Consider the following 16,416-nt stretch of genomic DNA (forward strand, 5'->3'; position numbering starts at 1 on the left):
TACCATCTCTGTAAACTGCCCATTTCCCCTCGTCTTGCAGCCATCACCCGTACCATTCCTGCCCTTCTATGTTCCTGCTGTAGGAGTGTGAGATCTTCATCTAGAAAGATCTTGGTCCCCTTCAGTGCTGCCCGTGTACTCATAAGGGTGGATCTGTGGCTGTTCGCAGCTTTACAACCAAAGGCCTTGTTGGTGCATCTGTTTTACCCACTCTCCAGGCTGATTCACAATTGAGGTTTACTCCCATCTTGTCAAAGAGGGATTTTGGCATCTGACATGGGGCTATCATCTATTGTTAGGCCTCTGACCAGCACATTCAAACTCTTGCTGCCCCGTTGTTTTTCTTCCTCAATTGTTTCAGAAATGAGCTCCCTGTTCCTTTAGGACATCTTTCCATGCAAGCATATCTGCTTTCCCCTTCGTGATTTGTTGTGTGAACTCGGCATGTTTCCCTTGTACCGTGGTTTGCGAAGCTGCCATTTCCTTTTTGAGTTGTTCATTCTCTGATGTCAGCATATCAATGATCTTGCACCATTCCTCTGACGTCCCCTTTGCATTTTTGAGCTGCTGCATTTGCTCTTTAATGGTGTTCAACTCCTCATTAAAAGGTGGCTGAAACTCCCCTTCTTCCAAATGTGCACTTGCCTTCAGTTTGTCATTCTCACTTTGGAGGGCAGCAACATGGGCTCCCAATGTCTCAATTTTTGAGATCAAATTACTGTTTTTTTCATCTAGAGCACGAGTCATGTCCTGCATGATTTTACCTTTCTCACATGTCCATTTGTTTTGCATCTCCTCTTGCCATTCTTCATTTCATCTTGCATTTGAACTCGGAGGTTTGAGAGCTCATCTTCTCTGGTCTCTCTTAGCTTCTTGCGTAGGCATTCAATTTTTGTGTCTTGCATCTTACATAGTGTTCATATGCAAGCCTTGGCGCTCGGGTCTTCTATTTTCTCTGCCTTCGTCCAGATGAGGCTATACTTCAGGTCCTTATCACCCCTTTTCTGCTCAGAAAAGGGGGCTTAGAAAGAGCGAGAGAGAGAGAGAAAGCGAGAGAGAAGAAGAAGAACAACAACAACAACAAAAGAAAAAGGGGGAGAAAAAGATGGAGGATCCAGGGATACAAATAGCAAGCGTAACTTAGCCCAATCATAAAAATCCAAATGCAAATTTCTAAAAATCAACATTTTTAAAATTGGAACCTCTAATTAGACCTTCCCATGGGGCATGCCAATAAACAGTTTAGAAACCACACCTTCACTAACGTGTGTATTAGTGAGGATGCAAATGAACATGAGACCTGGCAAAGGTCTAGCTATGTTAAAAGGGCGCCGAAACCAGCCTCAAGACCAACAAGAGGACGGTAAAGACAACTAACCAGCAAAAGACTTCACACAAGAATATTCAGCAAGTAACTCAAACACTTATTGGGGGAGCTAAAGTGCTCCTGCTCAATAACAAGCACACAGATTGGCCCTTAACTCTTGGCGCCCCTTCCGGTATTTCTTCATAATTAGAGAGTCCAGCAAATAGATTACACAATGAGTTCAATCTCACTTGCATTCAGTGCTCTTCCCACTCTCAATAGGCATCAGTATCCCAAAGATGAGCCCTGTTGGGCCTAGCTCTCACACCCAAATGACAATAGGCATCCATTTCAGTGCAAACACTTGCATAATACCTTGGAGCTGTTGCTAGCAGCCCATACGGGGTCACACAACTCCCCAAACTGCCACAAGTGTCCACTGACTCACTGGAGCACCCAAGCAATGGGTGAAAGCATAGTTAGCCTGCCCACAATCCTTAGAAGCATGAAGTTGCTCGGCAAGCATTCACTGTGTATCACCCTGCCAAGCAAGTCTCTCCAACACAACTCACAGCAAATAGCAATCACATCAAGGCCGCGTAATCTCTTCACCAACCTGGAGCTCAGCCAAGCTCATCCAAGAGCTAATGCACACCTTGCCAAGCTGAAACCTTCTCACTCATCCACACTGGCAGCAGCCCGTACAAGTGCGGGATAAGAGCCATACAGCTACATAATCTCACAGCCCAGCATGTACAGCATCAGCCAAACCCTTCTGTACAGCCCGTACAGGTGTAATTGAATGACTGTACGGACTATCCGTACAGTCCGTACTGCTCCCTCCGTACATCACCAGCCTGCTCTCCTCCGTGCGCCAGTCCATACAAACAGCCTACACGCTCAGATCCATACGGTGGCTGTACTGCTAGTGCACAAGCTCCATCCGTCGTTTGTATACAGAGCCAACCTATGCCTTTACTCCCGTGCGTAATGACTCTGCCCCAACGCTCTCGTCCTATGCCTGTCAACCAGCCCAAGTCCTTCCATGGGGTTCCTTGCCAATTTAGCATGCCACGTGGCAGCCCACGTTTTGGATTGCCCCCAAGGTCTTTGATTTGCCCCTATGCCCTATGGGGTCAAACCAATGACCAAGGAGCTGTAGCTAGCAGCCCATACGGGGTCACACAACTCCCCAAACTGCCACAAGTGTCCACTGACTCACTGGAATACCCAAGCAATGGGTGAAAGCATAGTTAGCCTACCCACAATCCTTAGAAGTATGAACTTGCTCTGCAAGCATTCATTGTGTATCACCCTGCCAAGCAAGTCTCTCCAACACAGCTCACAGCAAATAGCAATCACATCAAGGCCTGTGTGATCTCTTCACCAGTCCGAAGCTCAGCCAAGCTCATCCAGGAGCTAATGCACACCCTGCCAAGCTGAAACCTTCTCACTCAGAGCCCGTACAAATGCACTGGATAAGAGCCGTACAACCCCATACGACCTTACAAAACCCCACAGTCCATGCTCATCAAAGAGCCGATGCAGCATCAGCCAAACCCTTCCATACAGGCCATACAAGTGCAATTAAACGACTGTGTACAACCAGTCTACTGCTCCATCCGTACAGCGCCAACCTGCTCTCCTCCGTGCGCCAATCCATACACAACCCACACGCTCAAATCCGCATGGCGGCCGTACTACTACTGCACAAGCTCCATGCATCATCCGTACACACAGTCGACCTGCACCTTTACTCCCGTGCATAATGACTCTGCCCCAGAGCTCTCCCCCTCCCTCGTACGCCCGTCAACCAGCCCAAGTCCTTCCATGGAGTTCCTTACCAATTATGTGGCAGCCCACGTTTTGGATTTCCCCCAAGGTCTTTAATTTGTCCCTATGCCCTATGGGATCAAACCAATGACCAACTTAAATTTTAATCTGCCCCTTGCCCCTTCTAGTGGGGCCAAACCAATGGCCAACTTGGGTCCTAAGGGTACTTTGCCACCTCTTTGAACTTATTCACTAGTTCACCCCCAAGGCACTAACCCCTAGGGGAAAAACTTGCACACACACATCCCAAGGCCCTACCCCCCGGTTTTCTAGGGTCCTACCACATGTATGTACAAAGCTCACGCCATATATGCAGCCAAACCTGAGTGTGCAATGATCGATTCACCACAAAATAGACACGTTTTTTTTTCTTTCCCAAGTCTCCCCGCAGCGTGATCCTCACCAAAAGTTGGGTATAATGGCAGAACTACGCTGCATATTGAGGTCAAGGCCTTGAAGGAGAATGAAATCAATGTGCCTGGTAGCAGCTCCCAAAAAACGATACCTTTTCTCAAACAACAACAAGCCTGGAGACCAAAACGGCAGCCTATTAAATCCCACGTAAATACAAAATCACCATGCCTGAAGCAAACACTTCAACCATCACATGCAGGTCGTGACCACCGTCTTCCCTCACTTTTTAGCCGATGCTCATAACCCGTCAAAGCATTGGAAATCGCCAAACTCGTACAGGTTGTTATGCTTTGACATCATTGATAGTTAAGAAGGCGGCATGGCCAAAGACCAGCAATCCGAACAGGCCAATCAGAAAATCCACCCGTTGCTCTATTGTTTGCTGCTTTGAGAGGCAACCACATAAGATCCTTCCATGAACCTGACGCTCTGATATCAAATGAAACACAAAAAGCAACTCCTACAGTGCACAACCACATACATATCCATTGGGTTTTTTTCGAAGCTTGCTGCAGAACCCACAGTTCCCTAGAGGGATCTAGATGCCATGTATTACATTATTTAAGACCACTCTTAAAGCACTCTTCTACCCCCACTTGGATGAACAACTAATTCATTCCTCCCTAGGCACATTTCCATGATTAAAAGCAGCTTGGTCTTGGATCTTAGACCCCCTGTAGTCCGTGCCATTCACTCTTACCAACGGCCCATATATTAAATCCCTTTGACCTTACACATAAAGCGCAATACAGATTATTTACAATTGTTGGTCCTCCAAAGGGAAAATTCCAACTAACCCTTCCAAGGTCATGTTACCTCAGCTTGAGCATAACAAGACAGACTGATTCGAATTGCATTAAGTAATCTAGGAACAATGTGAGACCGCAATAGTAACACGAGGTACACTACCATCATTTGAAGTAATGTTTCATATGTAATGCAAGAATAAGCTTAAAACTTATCACCATGTTGTGCAGCACTGAAGCCATTTCTACTAGCAATGTCGACTTGAGATTGTGTAGAGAGCTCTTCTGTGAACTCAGCAGTGTAATCATCGTTGATTACTGTTTTATGCCCAGCCCCTTCGTGGGATGTCTTGTGCTCCCACATCAATGGATGAATAAAGTCTGAGTTCTCTCTCTCTTCTTCTCTTCTCTTTGCTGTCTATTCTTTGAGTGAGGCTTTCAGTTTGTGAGTGCATCTAGAGTGTTTGGAAAGAGTTCTACAGCTGCATGTAAGGTTTGAGTTGTTTAGACCTCTATTCTCTGACATTGAAGCCCCTGCATGTACAGGTTGAAACTGGCCCAAAAACACCCTCCAGTCTTGGCACCTCCTGGCATTCCTTGAGTCCACATTCCAACATTCATATCACTTTGTAATTATATTGTTCTTCAAACCTACATATCATTTTGTACTCTTAGCTTTAGCCTTTGTTCTTCATACCTTATCAACATAGTCATATAAAACCATATAAAGGCTTTGTCAATGCATGTGTGTACGGTGTATAAATTTGTCCAAAATGAACAGCCCAAGTATAATAGCATAGATTGATTGCTCTTTGAGTGAAGCTCACATATTGAATGGAAGTCTACACTGATGTGGCTTGGCAGATTATCACAACTAATTGCATATGATTGCCAAAGATATAAATATATTGTTCAGTTTAAGATTCTTGCTGTGTTGGTCAAAACATGCTTGAAGCTCTACAAAGCAAAACGAGAATCGTGTTTATCATACAAATCAAGTCGTTCTTTCTACAATAATCTGTGGTCTCGTGATATGATCTTGTCAATCCCATCTTCCATGTTCTAACCTTCTCATAAGCATTCTTTATGATTTTAGATTTTCTCCAATGATTAGAGTTACTAGAGTTTGACAAATAAAGATTTGGATTTTGTTCTAGATCCTTGTGAGTTTATCGATCACCATCAAGTAGAGTCTTATAGAATGACAGCTGTTTTATACACCCTCTGCACAAAAACATAAGAGAGAAAATACACCAAGCACACACAAAATAGAAGGCTTTCCAATTAGCATGCAATTACTCTACAATTTGGCGAACATATACCTTGTAATCTCTATGTTGACTGTAGTTAATACATAACTCTCAACATCATCTATCAAACGTAGCCTCAAAAACAGAGACACTACAAAGCCTTCACTCTGAATAAGCCTTAGTCCCCCAACATTAAGTAAACTTTTGAGCTGAAATCTACACAAAATTATGCACTAGACGTTACCGGAACTCGGTGAAATGCTTCATCTATCTCCTTGTTAGACAAGCCTTTTTTCTCCAAGAACGAGCGACGATGCACGATAGGAGAACCCCTGACACTTGGATGTGATAGAAATTTCACTGCATTCAGCACTTGATCCTCACGCAAGGCTTGTGACTCAACATATGCCCAATTCTTCCTTTCATCCTTTTGTGCCTCCGCTTCCATTTCTCCCTTCCCATCTAGCTTTGTATCATCTTTCAAAATGACACATATCATCAATATAAGAATTGAACTCAGCTGGCACTTAATATTTGGCAAACCTGAAAACTATGTGCACCATGTGCTTTCCTTGTGCCCTTTTTTAACTTTAAAACAAAGGCAGACGCACTCAGCTTCATGAGAAGTTTTGAGCCTTGTAAAAAGCATACCAAACATTTAAAAGCCAGCAGCCCCATCACGCATATAAGGGCATTGTCTACTTAGATATCCCTACCAATATTTTCAGCCTCCAAAAGGGGGTGCAAGCCATTGTATGAAAATATGCTCACGCACATGCACCCATGTCCACACATCCAAAATCAAGGCATATGCATATTTTTTCCTTTCCCACTTTATTAATTGAGGGAGGAGGGACCAGGAAGGGGAGGGGGAGGGCCGCCCGGGGGGGGGGAACATGCAGGCATACGCGTGCGTGTGTGTGTGTGTGTCACAAAGAGAGCCAGAGAGAGAGAGAGAGAGAGAGAGAGAGAGAGAGTTGTATTAACGTCTTCGGGAGGCATCACGGGCCTATGAGACAAAGTGCAATCACCACCTTGAGCTGAAGCAAAGGGCTCACTAAGACCCTTGCTGAGTGCTAAGCTAAGCTGATGATCTCAAAAACTCTAAACACACACTCAGAAGCTCTCAAGATACTCCAATAGTAGTGCGAAAGCTCTGAGGACATATCCGGGAGTCGTGATATGCCCCCAATGAGATGAGACGCAAAGATGTCATGTATATATAGTTGTCGACCTATATCTCGCCATGGCGGGGGGCATGGTCTCCGAGATCTCTGTATACGATGAGCCACATGAAGAGTGACACCTCGAGTGGTCGATCTCTGAGTAGAGCAGCGATGGGCTGGACCTCTTTGATCATCCTCTGTGGTGCCACTCCACTGTTCAGCGTCGTCTCTTCTCGTTGATCCATGCTGCCCTCATGTCTTCTCATGCTCACCGCTGCGTCTAATCAGCCTCTGTATCCTGTGGTCTGATCGCCTCTTGCTGCTCCCTGATTTGTTGTAGCACGGTCTCCCTGTGCTAGCACATCTCAAGCAAATAGAGCCCAATGCAATACCTGGTCATGGAAGTGGATCAGTCGTCATGATAGTAGACCGAAGCCACTCCCATCCTAATAAAGACAGTGGTATTGCCCCCGGATCTCGTAGTAGGCTAGGCAGGCGCAGAGAAAGTGCTCCTCTGTCTCAATCACTCCTAGTGTGCATAGCATGCGAATCTGCTGCTCTCTGGGTATACGTGTTGCTCTCCCAGTCTCATTCCTCAACTGAAGGGATGAAACCCGCATCTGCCTAATAGCGATCCTCAGTGCATGTGAGACTCCTCGGTCCTCAAGATACTGGAGTCTCATGATGAATCCCTCCTTCGAGATGCTCAGGAAGTGGTCGCGGTAGAATTGGGTCTTGGTGGGTAGCTCTTGATCTCCTTCCAAGTCTGAGACGTGTGGAGTTGTAACCACATGATATGGTTAATCTCAACTCACGGGATCGACTCAGGGGGTGCATCCATACTATACTGAAAGGGAGGGAGCCTGTCCATCTAAATCCCTTGTCTGGCAAACCATGTGGATATACGTGCATACCATGTGTTCACCCTGCTCTCAGCTAGTCTTCTGGATGGCTCCAGAGCTAGCCTCGGTAGTCTCCAGTAGGGTAGGTCCTAGACTCTATGAATGAATGTCACGGTCTGGAAGATGGCATCAGTTTGTAGCGGTATCATGGCGCACTCTACATGTACTATCTCATGAGGGACTGAGGGCTTGCTCCGAATCATCCTAGATCCCGTTGTCACCTGTAGCCACTCAAATCTCCTCCACTTTGCTATTAGTAGATCACAACCCTAAAAGGGTGCTGCATACATGGCAGTCGGTCGCACTAGCGTATCGAAGAGCCATCACTTAGTAGGTGGATCTTGAAAGTGTGCCTGGAAGCACTGTCTCTCTCCAATCATGCCAGAGCACGTGAGTCATGCATGGGCTGCGTGTGTCATAGTGAAAAGAGGTCTTGTAAGATTGCTCCCAAATATGTGTAGGACTGCACCATCTCCAATGGCTCGTCTCGATAGGTGAAGCTGAGTCGATGAAGCACTGCATGTGAGGTATTGAAGACAATAACCTTGGTCTTCCCAAGGTTGATTATCAGGTCTCTCTCTCTCTGTAGAAAACCTCCAAGGCCTCCAAATGTCTCTGCAGCCCCTCCGTTGAGGATAAGATAAGGACTATGTCATCAGCATATAGCAATATCTGTATCATGAGATCGACCAGTCATGATCCTTTGCTCCTAGGCGATCGATGAAGGAAGCGATCTCATCAATGTAAAGCCCGAAAAGGGCCGATGAGAGGGGGCAGCCTGGCTTCACTCCGATCATACTCCTGACACAATCAAATAGACCACCCGGGGCATGAACTCTGCCTCTGATAGGCTCATCATCCCCCATATCAGTGTCTCTGGAATCTGCAGCTCTTGTAGTCTATTAATCATGCAGGATCGTGGGATAGTGTCAAAAGCCTTCTGAAAGTCTAGAAAATGTATAGACCTTCTGGTGTCGAGATCTCGCCTCCTCAATGATAGCCCTCAAAGTGAAGATATGATTTAAGTACTGAACCATATATCTTAGCCAGAGTATGTCCAATCATAAGAGTACAGTAGTTCCCAGTGTCCATGGGATGTGTATCGGTACTGTGGTGGTAGTGCTCCAGGTAGGCCGGAAGCCATGGCATAAAGCATGATTGAACAGCTGCGCTAGAACCAAGGTCCAGACCTCCTGCCCATGTGCAAAGTGCTCAATGCATAGTCCCTCATGATCTGGTGATCTCTAGTTATGAAGCCGAAGGACGGCTCGTATATTTTGTGCGGGTTCAGGTGGTGTCTGACCCAGGACATCATAGAGGAAGCATGCATATGTATGCAAAATTGCTAGACCTGTGATGGGGATGGACGGTGTGACCAGCCTTCAAGAAACTAAAGGGCAATAAACCTCGTCTACTCAGTCATAAACCTCACAAATAGCCACAATGCAAGCTGCAATCAATTCAACCAACTAATAAAGCTTAGAAATGAACTTCGACAACAACAATAGGGAGGCTAGAATGCCCCTGCTCAGTGAACACAATACACAATATTTTGAGTTGCACATTCAACACCTCACCTTCCTTACGTCCACCACCACCAGGTTCTGCACATACGTCTCCGGATAAACAAGATAGTTGCTGCCGTGGGCGACCTTCAAGTGTGCTGGTAATCCTTCTTTGCCCTTCATTTGACTTTTTGCTATTGCACAAGTTTTCTTAATCAATTTGGAGAGTGTTTTTCTGACTCGTTGCCGGATGAACTTCCACCTGAGAGGCCTGAGGATCATGCAATTGATATAGTGCCAAGCAGTAGTCCACCAAATAGGTCATCTTATAGGGTGAGTGCAGCCCAACAAGAAGAAATCATGAGCCAGGTGAAGGACCTTTTGGATAAGGGGCTGATTCAGCCCAATTCTTCCCCTTATTTTTCACTGGTTCTGTTGGTGCAAAAGAGCAATGGTTCTTCGAGAATGTGCATTTCTTATCGTGCACTCAACAAGATAACCATTAAAAACAGACTTCCAATTCCAAGGATTGAGGATATCTTGGATAGATTGGAAGGGTAGGCATTTTTAGTCGCATAGATCTCAAGAGTGGGTATCATTAGATACGCATTCGTCCAAAGGATGTGTCCAAGACAGCCTTCGGGAGTTCTTAGTTATGCCATTTGGGCTTACACATGCTCCTGCCACTTTTAATCGGATGATGGACAAAATCTTCCGTGAGCATAGGGCTTTTGTGGGCACTTTCTTCGATGACATGATTGTGTACTCAAAAGATGAGGCACAGCACGGGAAGCATCTGGCAATTGCGTTTGCAGAACTCAGCAAGCATAGGCTGATTGTAAATGCAAAGAAAAGTGAATTCTTTATGCTTGAGATTCACTTTCTGGGGCACATTATCTCTAAGGATGGAGTGCGCATGGATCCTGCAAAGATTGAAGCAATTCGCAGCTGGCCATAGCTTAAGAATTTGCATGAAGTATAAATCTTTTTGGGCTTATGCTCATACTGCAGGCGCTTTATACGCCATTTTGCTGAAATTGCTTCACCACTCTATGCTATGCAGAAGAAGGGAGCATCCTTCGTGTGGGCTGAAAAACAAATTGCAGCATTTAAGATGCTAAAAGAAAAAGACCCAGTCCTGATGTTACCAGATTTTCGGAAAGCTTGTCACATCCAAGCTGATGCGTGTGGAAAGAATGCCTTGGAGCGGTCATTGTGCAGGAAGGGCGGGTAGTGGCCTATGAGTGTAGAAGTTCGCAAAATGATGAGAGACATCTGGGCATTTATAAGAAAGAATTGCTGGCGTAATTCATGCCCTTGCCACGTGGAAGCACTATTTGCTTGGGGCTGATTTCACAGTGCAGACAAATCATCAGTCTCTGAAATATTTCCTTACTCAGACGAAGTTATCTGAGAAGAATACGCGATGGGCTAATTTCTTATCCATATTTCACTTCCAGATAGTGCATGTGGAAGGTAAAAAGAATGTAGTGGCCGATGCATTGTCAAGGAAGCCTCAGGTTCCCGCAGTATCCATTGCTTACCACATTGAGTTGGATGCAATGAAGGACCAGTATGCTTGGGATGAGGATTTCTCAAAAATTTATGACCAGCTGTCTAATAATCAGCGGCATGACCTTATACTCTCAGAGATGGCTTCATTATGATGCATGGATGCCTTTGTGTCACAAAACAACTAAGGTCAAAGGTTCTGATAGAAAGTCATGCTCCACTGTATGCAGGACAAAGAGGCATTAATGCTACGGTTAAGGCAGTGGAACACTTTTTCTATTGGCCAGCTTTGAGACAGAATGTGGATGCCTTTGTCAGAACATGCATCATCTGCCAAAAGGTCAAGTTTAACAGTCAAAAGACACCTGAATTGTTGCAGCCATTCCAATCCTAGATAGACCGTGGGAGAGCATTGCCATGGATTTTATATTTGATCTTCCTAGGACGCCTACAGGGAATGATGGTCTCTAGACTATTATATGCCAGTTCAGTAAGCAGCACACTTCATTCCAGTAAAGAAGAAAATTACAGCGGATCATATGGCAAAGTTGTTCATACAAAACATTTTCAAATATCACGGGATGCCTCAGTCTATCGCAAGTGACAGAGATCCGCGCATGACCAGTCTCTTTTCGAGAGGGCTCTTTGAGAATATGGGCACTACGTTGAGATTTTCATCTTCTTTTCATCCTCAGTCAGATGGGCAGTCCGAAGAGGCTAATTTGACTGCTCTTGATTTGCTGAAATGTTATGTGTCTGAGCATAAGACACAATGGGAGCAGTTTCTGCCCTTAGTAGAATTTGCTAACAATACTATGCAAACTTCCACTGGGAAAGCTCCTTTTGAAATAGCGGAAGGACGCAGGAAAGTTCCACCTATCTTGCTTACAAAGGATAAGATTTTTGAAGCTGATAGGTATGTTGAAAGCATGGATGTGGCATATAAGTGAAGCAGGCTCTCCTAAAGACTCACGCAAAGCAAAAGAAGGCTGATCGTCGCCGTCGTGAATTGATATTTAATGAAGGTGATTGGGTTCTTTTGTGCTTTGAAAAGGCAAAGCTGCAAAAGAAAAGGGGCAAAGACCGGTTGTTTCCCAAACTCAGCATGAGATATTATGGGCCTTTTCACGTTTCAGAGAAGCTAAGTGATGTAGCTTACAAGGACTAAATCTAGCATTAAGCCAGCCAACATCCTGGGAGCTGTCACATCCCATGCCCTCTTCCTAGTAAGAGTGATTTATCCTTTTCTTTCCCTTCTATTTCTGCTATTCCTGCTATCCAGTCCCTCAGTTTTCCCTAAAACTAGTTAATGCTAGCAGTCTTTAGTAGAAGTCTTGTTTCAGTTGTATCAGAGCAGATTTCAAGGGGATTTTGTGATCCATTTGTTCTGAAATTTGGAGCATCATATTTTGAACCCAAGGGCTACCTGTGTGCCAAATTTCATCTCTATTTTGAATGGAGAGCGCTTGATTCTCAGATTCTCCCTATATGTTGGAGTCACAAAATTATCAGGGTTTGACCCCACATTGTAGCCTTGTGTCTTACGCAGGTGGACTGTAGTTAGTCAACGATCTACTGTTTGAATGCACCGAATCATGTCCTATTTAGCTTGTCCTGGTCGCCCTAAGCTCTAGAGGCTGCTCCTAAATATGAGGGAGATTTGAGCAGATTCGACTGGCTGCAATTCAAGAACTGCTACAATTTACAGATTTACAATTCCATTATACATCAGCTTGAGTGCACATGGTTGCCCAGCTCCTTGGATGCAGCTGATAAAGTTTGATGATGATTTTATGTTCTGCAATCTACCAAGAAATTCTGGTATTACTTGCAATCCAGGTACACTTTTATAAATTTCTACCCCTCATAGGCTCTTTGGTTCCTTGGGGCTTTTGGCTGCAATCTACAATTTTGGAACTATTCTTGTCAGAAATTGGAAATCCCACTAGAGGGTATCCTGCAGCAGAAGACAGATAGATGAGCCCAGGAATTACACGCAGAAGTGTTTCAACTTCATAACATCTGTACTTCACAATCAATGATGTGTATATGCAAGCCAGAATAGACAAATATAGAAGCAACAGTTATATATTTCCGTCTGTCCACAAACTGGACACAATACAAAAGGAGATGTGGAGTCCCACCAAACTGTGGTCCTCCGATCTTACCAAAATGTTCTCCTACTCTCTGCCTGGCACCTCCAGATCTCCGAGCCCACGTGCTCCTCTAAGCTTCTGTAGACTCTCTGTCCGGTGATCCCTTCCACCTTGCTGTTCGGATAGCCAGCCTAGGTGGGAAGCACCTCTTGCTTAGTCTGCAGCTTCTTCTAGGTCACCTTCACCTGGCCAAGGTAGGTCCTTCTGCTGCTCCTATCTGCTGTCCGAGGGCTGCTCCAACTGATGAGGAATGGGGTTCAAATGGCCCCTTTTATAGGGCTGAACAGCCAGGCTAAAAATAGCCGAGTGGGGTCAGCCCCTTTCCAGGTACAAAACAGCCTGGTTAGACCAGCCCAACCAGGCCCCACCCTTCTGCCATGGTCTGGGCTATATTAATTGAGAGTACCACAGCTCTTCCTTCACTCAGTAGGCATCAGTATCACAACCCATTAGCCCTGCGAGGCTCTGCTATCACACCCATGTGACCATAGGCATCCATACTCAGTGCAAACACATGCATTTAACATGGGGAGCTATTATCTTCAGCCCAAGCAAGGCCACACGCTCCCCCAGAAAATCCCAAGTGTTCACTGATCACTGGAATACCCAACAATGAGTGAAAGCATAACTGAGCCACCCCCGGTGCTCATGAGCACAAACAATCTTTGCAAGCATTCATCGTGTTCACCCTGCCGAGCAAGCCTCTTCAAAAACACAGCCCACTGCTCATTGACCAACATGACCCCCCAATCATAACCTCTATGTGCATTCCTTTTACCAGGCATATACTATGCTGGTCATTGCTTTGCTCACTCCTGGGTAGTTGGCATTTATTTCCGCCCAACCATGAGTACACAGCCCGAGGCAACAACCAGCTTATCCACCTCGTTCCTGCAAGCTGCCCAAAGGAACAACCAGCCTACCCTTACTCATCTATTTATAATAATGAGCTCTCCCATGCATTTACTCACCCGTGAGCAATCCGTACTTGAGGCTGCAGGTGCTCTGTACCACAGCCCGTACATGGCCGTACGGGCAGCACGTGGATTTCCATACATTGGCCCCCGTCCATGCACCGTACCCAACCGTACAGCGTGCACCGTACCCGACGGTACATCTCATTCATCAGCACTGTCTGCCATCCGTACAGCTCCCGCGCAGTCAGGCCGTACAGCTTCCGTGCAACGTCCGTACTGTTTGTACGGAATAGTCCGTACTGTCGTACAGCTTCAACAGCCAAGGCTGAACCACTCTAGCAGCAACTTCTTGGCCCTCTTGGCCCTAGACCTTTCATTTGCCCCCAAGGTGCAATTTCCTAGAGGGGAACTTGCACACCCTCATCCCGTGACCTCCACTTGATTCCTGGGGTCGAGGCTACAAACGAGTATCAAAACTCATGCCCTCGTGACATACCCCTAACTTGAAACATGGCAAGCAACCTCGATTGCATTTGGATGTTATAAGGATATGTAGTAACTGAAATACATGGGAATATACCATCATGAAAGCATGTATTACCATTAAAGACAGCATATATGATTGTTCATAACCTAGGATAGCAACGAATTTTACCAAGTAGCGGCGGGAAACTCTACCTCTGATCTTCTTTTCCTTATGTGCCAAAATCTGTTCTGGAACTAGGATCTCATCCAATTCCTCAACCTCTGGTTGCATCTCATCAAGCAAATCCTCTGGCACATCACCCTTGAAAGGTTTAAAGAGACTCACATGGAAAGCATTGTGAATCCTCCAGTGATCCGATAGCTTCAACCTCTTGCATGTGCAGCTCTAAGGCTGATGCTTGAAAGTACCAAACAATCATAGAATGGAATCTGAAGTGTAACGACCTTGAATGAATTGCAAGGTACAGCTGTGCCCCCTTTTATAAGTCTAGGAAAGTGGGGCAGCACACGATTGGCAGCAGAGTTGCCACGTGGCAAACCCTATGCAAGCCTACTAACACTACTAATCCTAGGACCAATCTATTCTCTCCCTATCGGCTCATGGCTAGAGCAAATAGAAAGATGTCACTGCCCACTAGGAGTAACCTTGAACTATTTCGCATGCATCCCTCAAGCTACCATCTCCCGAGTTATGTTGTGTCATAGTAGCGATAAAATCTCAGTTTATGCCTTCTGGCCTATTCAGTGAGTGGAACTCAATAGATGCAGGGCACTCCGCTCCCAGGTAGCACCCATCTACACCCCAAGATGATGTCTAGAAGACAACGGCCAGCATCGCAACCTAACATATCTGCCTTGAGCGAGGTTGTCTCCAAAAGACCATTTGAGCGTCATGCACATTTCTGTGAAACCTAGCCTACAGGTAAGATCCTCAACCATACGAGGAACGCTTTTTTTCTGTAAAAAAACAGAATTTCCTTTGACGTAATCCAATTCTTTCTAAGTACCGTTACTACAGTCCGCATGTATTGGGCCTAACTTCACTACGAACCTGATAAGAAAGCATCAACTCAGCATAATGATCCTGACAATCTCAAGACGATATTGCTTAATCTCAAGGAACATCTTAGTTAAGAGAAAAGTTCAAATACTTCAACAACGCCACGACATAGTATCCGAGTGTCGATCCAAATTTGAAAGGTATAGAAAGGCAAGCACGCACATCACGCACTTGTGATTCACATCCACATGTTGAGATGGGCACACCAAAAAACATCGAAAGCTAATTTGTGTAGACCGGCAATAACTTAAAAGATCATCTCACTCAAAACAAATTCGCAATGTGCGATAAATTTAGCGACGCTGCTAAATCAATTCCATGGACATGCAATCAGAAGTGCAGATTTGGAAGACGCTGAGCTGACAAACGAACAGCACCTGAAACAGGCTGTATGAGTTGGTGAGGGGTGCTTGTTTCTGCCATAGCTGACCTGCTATTCCGCCATCCGGAAGCCAACCGAAATGAGCTTCAACGTGTTCTCTAAGGTGTGCAAATCAAGCACCCGAGAAGTGAACTTTCTCCATTGTAAGTTATCCCTTCTTTTTCGTGCGAGGCATATGCGTTAATCTCAAGATACATATAAAAGAAAAGAACACTTTAACAGGACTTCCATAAATGGAATAGACTAGAGTGAAAGACTAGTTTAAAAACAAGGTGAATTCCATTCATTGGGCCTGCCCTTTTGAAGATATGTAAGGATCTCTCTCGAATTAAATTGATGTGCGTGGACTCTAACTCAGTCTTGACGAATATGGGCCGTGCAGAAACGAATATGGGCCGTGCAGAAACTGCAATTCACAACAGCACTTCACATGCACACTTGACCCAAATCTCCACTAATAACCAATGGTCGGATGGCACACAATAAAATGGTAATTAAATAAAACAACTACCCAATTTCAATTCGTAGGAGTGGATTCGTTACTATGACCTTCCCCTATGAGGGCAGGCCAAAAACAAGGTGAATTCCATTCATTGGGCCTGCTCAAGAGCGTTTGTTGGAGTTTGTATGTCAGGACCACCACACGAACCTTACTATTGCATGTGCTATGCATGCATTTGAGTTGGTCCAGATGTGGTCTATCGTGGACCCGTAGATTGCTATCGGTGCATCGACGAGCTGTCTCATATTATGATGGAGCATAAATGTCCGGAGAGCGATG

The 16,416-nt window shown here is 45.3% G+C and overlaps 1 protein-coding gene across 2 annotated transcripts in view; it reads right to left on the minus strand.

Moving 5' to 3' along the window:
• The window catches only part of LOC147889138 (uncharacterized), a 74,911-nt gene extending 59,043 nt beyond the window's left edge, over positions 1-15,868 (minus strand). For both annotated transcript variants that reach the window (XM_087391699.1, XM_087391698.1), the window contains exons 1-2: positions 15,622-15,868; positions 5,794-6,026 (exon numbers count right to left, since the gene is read on the minus strand). In XM_087391699.1, the coding sequence (XP_087247825.1) occupies positions 5,794-6,026; positions 15,622-15,676 (288 nt within the window). In that variant the 5' untranslated portion in view covers positions 15,677-15,868. The remainder of the gene's footprint in view (positions 1-5,793; positions 6,027-15,621) is intronic.
• Between the last annotated feature and the right edge of the window lie 548 nt (positions 15,869-16,416).

This window comes from Dipteris shenzhenensis, chromosome 20 (genome assembly GCF_047967505.1).
Source record: "Dipteris shenzhenensis isolate YYH24624 ecotype China chromosome 20, Dip_SZ_1.0, whole genome shotgun sequence".
Lineage (NCBI taxonomy): Eukaryota > Viridiplantae > Streptophyta > Polypodiopsida > Gleicheniales > Dipteridaceae > Dipteris > Dipteris shenzhenensis.